This window comes from Clinocottus analis, unplaced genomic scaffold (genome assembly GCF_023055335.1).
Source record: "Clinocottus analis isolate CAN_PGR_092001 unplaced genomic scaffold, fCliAna1.0.p SCAF_13, whole genome shotgun sequence".
NCBI lineage: Eukaryota > Metazoa > Chordata > Actinopteri > Perciformes > Cottidae > Clinocottus > Clinocottus analis.
In genome coordinates this window covers 17138853-17148298 of record NW_027175854.1, presented here as the reverse complement: position 1 = coordinate 17148298, position 9446 = coordinate 17138853, and the positions used below count along the sequence as shown (strand labels likewise).

Here is a 9446-nt window from a genome sequence, read left to right as displayed (position 1 = left end):
TTTAATAAGATAAAACATTTGCATAAAGCAAGCCAATCCACTTTTTCATGTTAAGAGCATGAAAATGAAGGAAAAAAATGTGATTAATTGCAATTAATCGTGATTAAATATTGTAATCGATGAAAAGTGAAGCCAATGATGAAGTGTCTTACACCCGCTTGCTCTCTCCTGACCACCAGGTGGCGCCTCCTCTGGTTGTATAGAAGTCTATATAAATGACTCTACTTCTCTCTTGATTTTGAACGTTGTAAACATGGGTTCATGTCTCAATCTCTAGTTTCAAGTCGTCTTCAATACAGCATGATGTTCATTTAGTAAATGTTCAATTTAGAGTCAAACAGACCATAAAGCAGGGGTTGCTTTAGGGGCGGGGCTACAAGGTGATTGACAGGTCTCTACCAGAGACGCTGGTCAATGCGCTGAGTTTCCCTCAGGCGTCTGTTTGCTTTCAACTCCCTCCAATGGAGACCCGAGGCCTTAGTGGCCACTCGTCACATGGTGACTGAGTGGCGAGTCAGTCAAGTTTGCGTCAGCCACGCTCTTTTCCTAAACATAACAAAGTGGTTTTGACGCCTGAACTTAACTTCCTGTGAAGTTTATTTTGAAAGGACACCACGCACGTAACGTATGTTGAACACGTTTGTTACGATGCGTTGAAAAACTATCGCTAGTGCGGTGCGTAGCGCCTCGATCTCCAATGGCAAGGGGCACTGAACCAAGGGGCGGGATCTGATGAGTTGGGACTGAGCATGTGTTGATCCATTCATGATCCCCCGAGGATGAACCCGAGTGACTTTGGCGATCCCCTGATTGTTCCTCTAACTCCACCAACAGGCCAAATATTTCACATGCAGTGAAGTATCTCTTCATCTAAAACTCATGGCATTCACGCTCCCCTGAGGTTGAACTGTAAGGACTCTACTCACGCCTCACTTCTCCTCTTTTTGCAGCATTTCTGTACTTGTGTACACCTGGAAGCAGCCGAACACGACCGCAGTCTGACCTGCTGGAGCGCTTCATGTCTTTCGCCTGGTAGCAGCGTGTTAGCCAGGACCATGAGGACATTTCATGAGGACGGTGGGATTTATAAACTAGAACATCCGCAACAAATGTGGCATCTGTACAGCATGTACGATCTCAGAGTATCACGTTATATCACACATGGCGTTCTACGTATCGAGGGATTCAGCGTCCAGAGGAGCGTCCTGAATAAAGATCCAAGTGTTTGAGTATTTCCATTTTATGCTTCTGCTCCACTCTGTCTCGTTCTCACACATGAGGATCTCATACAATATGATGTGTTGATGTAAACTATAGACAACAAGATATAAAGGAGTTAACATGAAACATACACATTAATGCCACCAGACGATGTCATCGGCATGCTGACCTGTCTGTGCTGTGAACAGCAGGCCTCCAAGGGTTAATTTTGGGTAAATTATTACCAATGGAGGTATCGTTAGTTACCTTTATACTTTTGAAAATGTTTAATCTTTAATGAAATTATATCTTTTTTCACTTCTGGCCTCTTTGGCGTATCCCTGCACAATCTGAGGATAGCTTTTAAAAGTAGAATTAATTATGCCTTCATCATTCTTATTGACATGAATGAGCCACCCTGTGTGTGCTTTAGGAAATAATTACAGACACTTCCCTATTTTCTGCCATTTTTAGAGCAAACGACTCGTCAACAAACAATCTGTAGATGACATCTTCAGTCTAACTGTCAGCTCTTAATGTGTATAAATACAATTAAGAGGTCACATGCTTTCAGGGCGACAGATTTAACTGCTGCACACAAGGCAAGTCTCAGTGTTGGAGCACTGGTGGTTTCCACTTTCTCCTTCTTTCACAGTTCTTGTGAAACTGCATCACATGCTCCTGGTTTTAGCATCGATCGGTTAGCATTATAGCTTCCGACACCTTCATCAGCAAGAGTGAAGGTTATATATTTTCAAAATATAATCTAAATATACTCATCTCTGTAACATCTGCATATGTATGCCTTATGTGTTTTGCATAATATGACAATTACAGTTCAAATCTGACAGTCAAAACAGATAATTACCCTGTTTTCACCCAATAAAGCATTAAAGCTTCATTACAAAATAAAATGTATTCAAGAAACTATCAATGGAGCACGCCTGAGTCTCGTGAACAATGGGTTGTGTTGTGCAAACTTGCAGAAGGAAAGATGAGCTGTGCAAAAGAGGAAGGCGGTTCCTCTGCTGAATGACAGCAGCCATCACGCCCTCCTTGGATTATAAATGCAGCGTGGCTGTCTGCAGAGAGACCTTTCCGAACTCAGAGCAGCTGAGAGGAGAGGGCCGGTCACTGCTGCAATAATCATGGCACCAGGAGCAAAGAAGGTGAGCCAAAGAAAGGATGCGGATCCACGCGACAACTCCCGTTAGTTTCGTTCATTTAACTCGTTGCATGCACGGTGGAAAGTGCGACGCGTCGGGCGTTTTATTGTGTACTCCTTTTTTTGTTTTGCTTATTTGTCTGCAAAAACAAGTTGGTTCAGAACAGTGAGGTGTAATTTCTGCGCGTCCTGCACGCTTTTATCTTCCCCGCAGGGCATTTTGGCGTGTCTGGATGCAGGAGAGATCATCATCGGGGACGGAGGCTTCGTCTTCGCCCTGGAGAAGAGGGGCTACGTGAAGGCCGGGCCGTGGACCCCCGAGGCTGCAGCAGAGCACCCAGAAGCAGGTAGCGCTCGTTTCTCTTTTCTTTTCACGTCTCGTGTCACATAACCTGTACGTCCAGTTGCAAACATGAGCCACGTTGGTGTTTCAGTGCGGCAGCTGCACAGGGAGTTCCTGAGAGCCGGCGCCAACGTCATGCAGACCTTCACTTTCTACGCAAGCGATGACAAACTGGAGAACAGGGGCCACACTCAGCGCTTCACTGTGAGTGTATAGAAAGTGCAGCTGCTCAGAAGCCTCTTGAAGCCGGTTCACCTGCAGCATGAAACGGGGGCTTGAAGCCATTTGTGTTCAGCGTTTGTTTGGTTTGTCTCTTTGGATCTTCAGGGGCAGCAGATAAACGAGGCGGCGTGTGACCTGGCCAGGCAGGTGGCCGACGAGGGAGATGCTCTGGTGGCAGGAGGAATCTCTCAGACGCCCGCGTACCTGAGCTGCAAGAGCGAGAAGGAGGTCAAGGCCATCTTCATGAAACAGATCGACGTCTTCGTCAAGAAAAACGTGGACTTCTTGATCGCAGAGGTACGTAGTGACGTGAAAGGAAAAGTCTGGAGGATATTAGGTTTATTATTGCACTCGTAATGCAACCAGTAGCAATGTCATTAGGTCCCCGCTGCTCATTGTTCAGGTTAGAAAACACAAGAAAAGTTCCAACAAGATGAAAACAAATCCCTTGTAGAGAAAACTGCCATGTGTATTTGTTAACTCGGTGGTGTAGTGTCTCTGGAAAGAGTGACGCCTCTTTGTAAGCTCATCAAACCCCCACAGGTAACTTGAGTGTTTGACTCGGCACCAGAGTATATTTAAATCTTCATGGTAAACGCATTAATTCACCAACTATACCTACAGTTTATGTTCCTGCTCACTGCTGATTGACGTTAACCGGTCGTCGTCGCGTTGGAATCTATTTTAACCTGCAGTCGCAAAGTAGAAAGCAGCTGCTGACGAGAGGAGATGCGACCTCACTTTGAGTCTCGTTGGCAGACGGTTTCGCGTGCAGCTGTTGCAGAGCAACTTTTTTATCTGGGGGAAATATCTCAGCTGTCTCTTCAGCTGCTAAAATGCTCCACTTTGTTCCCCAGCGGGTCTCAAACGGTCTGAGCACAGAGGCTGACGTAGCAATGTCTGAGTCAGAAATGTGACTTCAGTCTTTATCTTTTAGCTTGCAACGTTGACTATTTTTAATAGTCTGAATTAGAAAATGCCCATGACAATAGTAATACTTGAATGTTCTTCCTGCTCGTGTGTTTTCGCTCGCAGTACTTTGAGCACGTGGAAGAGGCCGAGTGGGCCGTGCAGGTTCTGAAGAGCACCGGGAAGCCCGTCGCTGCAACACTGTGCATCGGACCCGAGGGAGACCTGAACGGAGTCAGCCCCGGAGACTGTGCCGTCAGACTCGTCAAAGCTGGTGTGACATCATTTTAAAGCCATGTGCTGTATGTATGAGTTAATGAACTTAAAGGAAAGAGCCCTGAAATAGAGAAATGCTTTTGCACTTCTGGCTCCCTCGTCTCAAAGTGAGATGTTTTTGTTCTCTGAAGACATTTTAACGTTCTACAATATGAAATGCATTGATGAATAAACCCCTTTGGGAATTGTGTTGTTAAAAAAAGGTCTCCAACAACTTGTTAAATGAGACGACTAAACTACATCACGCCAGGGGATGCTGTGAAAAGATCTAATCAATATTATAAAAGTGCATGGGATATGCAAATATTCATCAAAATAATTAAACTGTCTGCTATAACGTCCTTTAAAATGACTGTGTGTGTGTTGCAATTATGTGACTTAGGCGCCCTCTCGATGTACAACACCACTTCACTCTATACGTCATGTCTCTCCTCCGTAGGAGCTCACATTGTGGGCGTCAACTGCCACTTTGACCCGGAGACCTGTGTGAAGACCGTGAAGATGATGAAGGCGGCGGTGGAGAAGGCCGGGCTGAAGGCTCACTACATGAGCCAGCCGCTGGCGTACCACACTCCTGACTGCAACTGCCAGGGTTTCATCGACCTGCCCGAGTTCCCTTTCAGTACGCGTCCAAATGCTCAAAACCATGCCGCTTCTCAACGTCTCCATCCGAACCGGACTAACGTACAAACTCGTCTTCTCCCCGGCAGGTCTGGAGCCGAGGATCCTGACCAGGTGGGACATGCAGAAATACGCCCGGGAAGCCTACGACGCCGGCATCCGCTACATCGGGGGCTGCTGCGGCTTCGAGCCGTACCACGTCCGGGCCCTGGCCGAGGAGCTGGCCCCTGAGAGGGGGATCCTGCCCGCTGGCTCTGAGAAGCACGGCAACTGGGGCAGTGGTCTGGAGATGCACACGAAGCCTTGGGTCAGAGCCAGGTACTGGAGACGCGTCTTTCTTTATTCAACCTCACTCTTTCTCTATAAACGCCTCCAGTTTTGGTTGAAATAGAAGGTGTTCCTCTCTGCAGGGCCCGCCGTGACTACTGGGAGAAGCTGAAGCCGGCGTCCGGCCGTCCCTTCTGCCCCTCGATGGCCTCGCCCGACGGCTGGGGGGTCACCAAAGGTCACGCTGACCTGATGCAGCAGAAGGAGGCCACCTCCCAGGACCAGCTGAAGGCTCTCTTCGACAAGGCCAAAACACACCAGTGAAGAGGAGAGAAGGCGTGGTCACACAGCCGCTGACGTTAACATACCATAAAGATTGAAACGTCCTTTCTCTCTTTTTCAGGACCATTTTTACTGTATGTAGAAGACTGGCGTCATATGCTGAAACTTTAAATTGTCTTTCAGGCCAAAAGCAGCAACAAAAAAAATATCACAACTGTGAATAATTGAGGCTGCAAACCCCCCGAAGCAGCAGCAGCAGCTGTGAACGCACTAAAAGAAATGCCTTAACACTCCAAATGTGCCGAATGTTTTCTTACAAAAATAATTGAATGATGTGTAGCAATAAACTTCAAATTGAACAATCGGCATGTGTTCTGTCCTCTTTTTACCATAAAGGTTCAACTGAACCTGATTCAAAAAAAGATATCTTGTTGATGACAGTTTTGGTTCATAGATGCTGTGGTGGAATAAGTAAGAGATGATTCTGTTTTCTTCATTTCAGAGACAAATATTGTTCTTTTACTCTCCTACAAGCCTTTAGTTATTTTCGTTAATGTTCTACATGAAGCTATAAAGGAACCTTTTAGCTCCACCTGTCAAAGGTGTCTGTGTTTACCTTTAGGCCATCATCAAGACCCGAGGCTATTTCCTTCTTCTTGCTATACAGATGCTTAACATTTTACAAGAGTGTGTTTACCAACCACTGTGGGCTGAGACAGGAGAATCCAGTTCTCAAAATCTGGTGAAATCACTATTCAGACCGAGATCTGATGAAATGTCTGTCAGCTTTTGTACTTTTACCCATCCTCCTTTTCTTCAAGGGTCAATCCCAGATCCTCTCTAAAGTCAACCAACCTGGCTTCATCATCCTATGACACAGAGCTTTTTACAATACCCATAATCAAGAAAAGATTATAAAACATAGGAATTTATAGCATCCTATGCATTTTATATGATCTAATCACAAACTATAATTGAATAAAAACTATATATGTTAAATGGTTGTACTAAAAAGATAAAAAGTTACATAAAATAGTCTACTTCTTTACTTTCATACTCTTCCTGTCACAGGATGCTCTGAGAGTGAGGAACCAAAAGCCTACGCGACAGTTGCAAGTTATTTATTTTAACAACCGTCAAGGAAACAGGAGACAAACTGGGTTTAAGTACAAGAGGAGGTAACGAGCAACAGGTGGACACATTGAGGGCAGCACAGGTGAAGAGAATACACAACCAGGAACCGGTGAGACACACAATCCAATACAATCACCAGGGTAGGAAGTGCAGAGACACAGAGGACACAAGACTTCAAAATAAAACAGTAAACATAAAACTACAAATCATGACACTTTCACAGTCTCTCAACACAACTTCATTTAAAGTTGCAGTAATATTAATACTGAACTAATACAATTATTAAAGTGTGACCTCTCTTTTATGAGCTCAAACCCTCACAGCTAACCCAAGAACAATCGTTCATGTTGACGTGGTCAAATACACATCAACTTTCATTCTCAGTTGTTCGCATACGTGGAAGAGGCCGAGTGGGCCGTGCAGGTTGTGAAGAGCACAAGGAAGCCCGTTGCTGCAACTATGTACATTGGACCCGAGGCAGACCTGCCAGCCCGGAGACCGTGCCGTCAGACTCGTCAAAGCTGGTATGACCGGTTGATATGCCTTGGGGGTGCAGCAACTGTCACTTCATGATGGCAGGAAGATGTCAGAGCCGATGAGTCGGTGAAAAGCAGGTGTGACTGATGCCTGAGGAGAAAAGAGGCCACAGCACACTCAACACTCTGTTTACTCAGTGGCCAGTTTATTAAGTACAATGCAGTCCAACAAGTGTTGGATCCTTCATTTTAAATATAACATTCTTCCCCAAATCTTCAGAATCAGGAATCTGGTCACAATAAACATGGTAAGAGAAAAGAAAAAGAAAGAAACAAGTGTTTTAAGTCAATAATATTAAATGCAGCATAACGATTTAGATTAGAAATATGTTGAATACATCAGTTTTATGATAAAAAGTTCTGTGCAATGTTTGAAAACGAAGATGACGGAATGAGCAAATTGGATTTGGATAAATGTAAAGCGGTCTCGTTTCAACATCTTTTAAACCTGCAAGCACCCAGTTCGTGCAGACTCAGACCCTCTCTGGTGATGAAGTGAGTGTTTGATGAATTTCATTGTGAGACTTTGGCACCATCTAGTGGAAGTACAACACCATGGCAGACTAACGCACACACTGCTACAGAGAGCAACACAAAAGATGCTCTATACTTCTCACCTGCATTGTCATTTTTCCCTCTAAAGTTTGCATGTTTTCCCTCCGTAGGAGCTCACATTGTGGGCGTCAACTGCCACTTAGACGCCAACTTTTATATTTAAGTTATTGTTAAGTAGTACTGTTGTTTTTTTCATACATGTTATTAGAATTTATTTTTTACTTTACTTTTTCTTTAAACAATGTCTGTATATGTATAATGAGAATATATCCTAGTGTGGAAAACCCCCAAAAAATCATAAATACACCAACCTCATATCGTGTGTATATATATATATATATATATATATATATATATATATATATATATATATATGTATATATATATGTATATGTATATATATATATATATATATATATATATATATATGTATATATATATGTATATATATATATATGTATATATATATGTATATATATATATATATATATATATGTATATATATATATATATATATATATATGTATATATATATATATATATATATATATATGTATATATATATATATGTATATATATATATATATATATATATGTATATATATATATTTATATATATTTATATATATATATATATTTATATGTATATATATATATATATATATGTATATATATATATATATATATATGTATATATATATATATATATGTATATATATATATATATATATATATATATATATATATATATATATATATGTATATATATATATATATATGTATATATATATATATATATATATGTATATATATATATATATGTATATACATATATGTATATATATATATATATATATATATATATATATATATATATATATATATATATATATATTAGAGAATATGTCAGTAGTTGAAGGTAAACATAACATAAAGGAAGAAATATAAATTAATAAAACGTATCCAGCTTTCCAGTAGTTTTCTTATATAATTTATTAATTATTATTTGAAGGGTTTTGTATAGATGTATACGTGTATATAATTTGAAATTCTGGTGAGACAACAAAAAAGCTCACAAACAGCACAACAAAACGATCAGAAATGCGACAACGACACAATTTGGAAGGATATATAAAATAATATTACAAGTGAGGGATCGTTCTCTATAGAAGCCCATTTCCACACAAAAAATTAGGACCAAAAAATAAATAAAAAATTAGGACAAAAAATAAATAAAAAATTAGGACCCCAAAAAAAAGAAAAAAAGATTTGGACCAAAGAAAAAAAAAAAAAAAAATTGTAAACTTTTTTTTTTTTTTTAAATCGGAATTATGAAAAAAATCTACGAGTAAAAAAATCATCAAAATTATGAGCCAATAAGTGCGCATGCCCTGCCTGCGCTGGCTTCATATTCATTTATATTCATGTGCTCTTGTTATTTACCAAAAGATGGCTTGGCATTGTCAACCACCCGTCAGCCTATTGATGGGTTACTTTAAATCTTCCTGCTGTTGCAAGTTAAGTAAATTGCAGTTAAAATGAAAACACATGCAGTTGGTTATGCTGTGTTTAAATATCTGAATAAATAATTCATTTAATATATGTGTGGACTTTTCATTTTACTCAGTTCTTAAAAATGGTCAATGGAAGGACAACAATGTACTTTCTGTTTACGTATATTAGCTACAATTATATTTAGGCTGTAACTGTTATACAATTATATTTAGGTAGTCAAGTTCTCATTTCTCTCCTGGAATGAAACAAAAGATTGCATTTTTTTTGGTTGACATTTTTTTGTGGACACAAAAAAAAATAGTCAACGAAGAAAAAAGTTGATTGATTATTTTTTTTGTCCCAATTTTTTATTTGTTTTTCGTCCTAAGTTTTTTTTGTGGCGAAAATGGGCTTCCATAGATTTCACCATGAAGTCAAGAGT

At 40.5% G+C, this 9446-nt stretch overlaps 1 protein-coding gene across 1 annotated transcript; it reads left to right on the top strand.

The window, feature by feature from the left end:
- The first annotated feature begins 2304 nt into the window (after positions 1–2304).
- On the top strand, positions 2305–5649 carry bhmt (betaine-homocysteine methyltransferase). The gene is made up of 8 exons (XM_068574692.1): positions 2305–2369; positions 2580–2712; positions 2800–2912; positions 3036–3227; positions 3966–4113; positions 4555–4737; positions 4826–5054; positions 5147–5649. The coding sequence occupies exons 1-8, from the start codon at positions 2349–2351 to the stop codon at positions 5325–5327; spliced, it is 1200 nt and encodes a 399-aa protein (XP_068430793.1). The 5' UTR covers positions 2305–2348; the 3' UTR covers positions 5328–5649.
- Positions 5650–9446: the final 3797 nt, after the last annotated feature.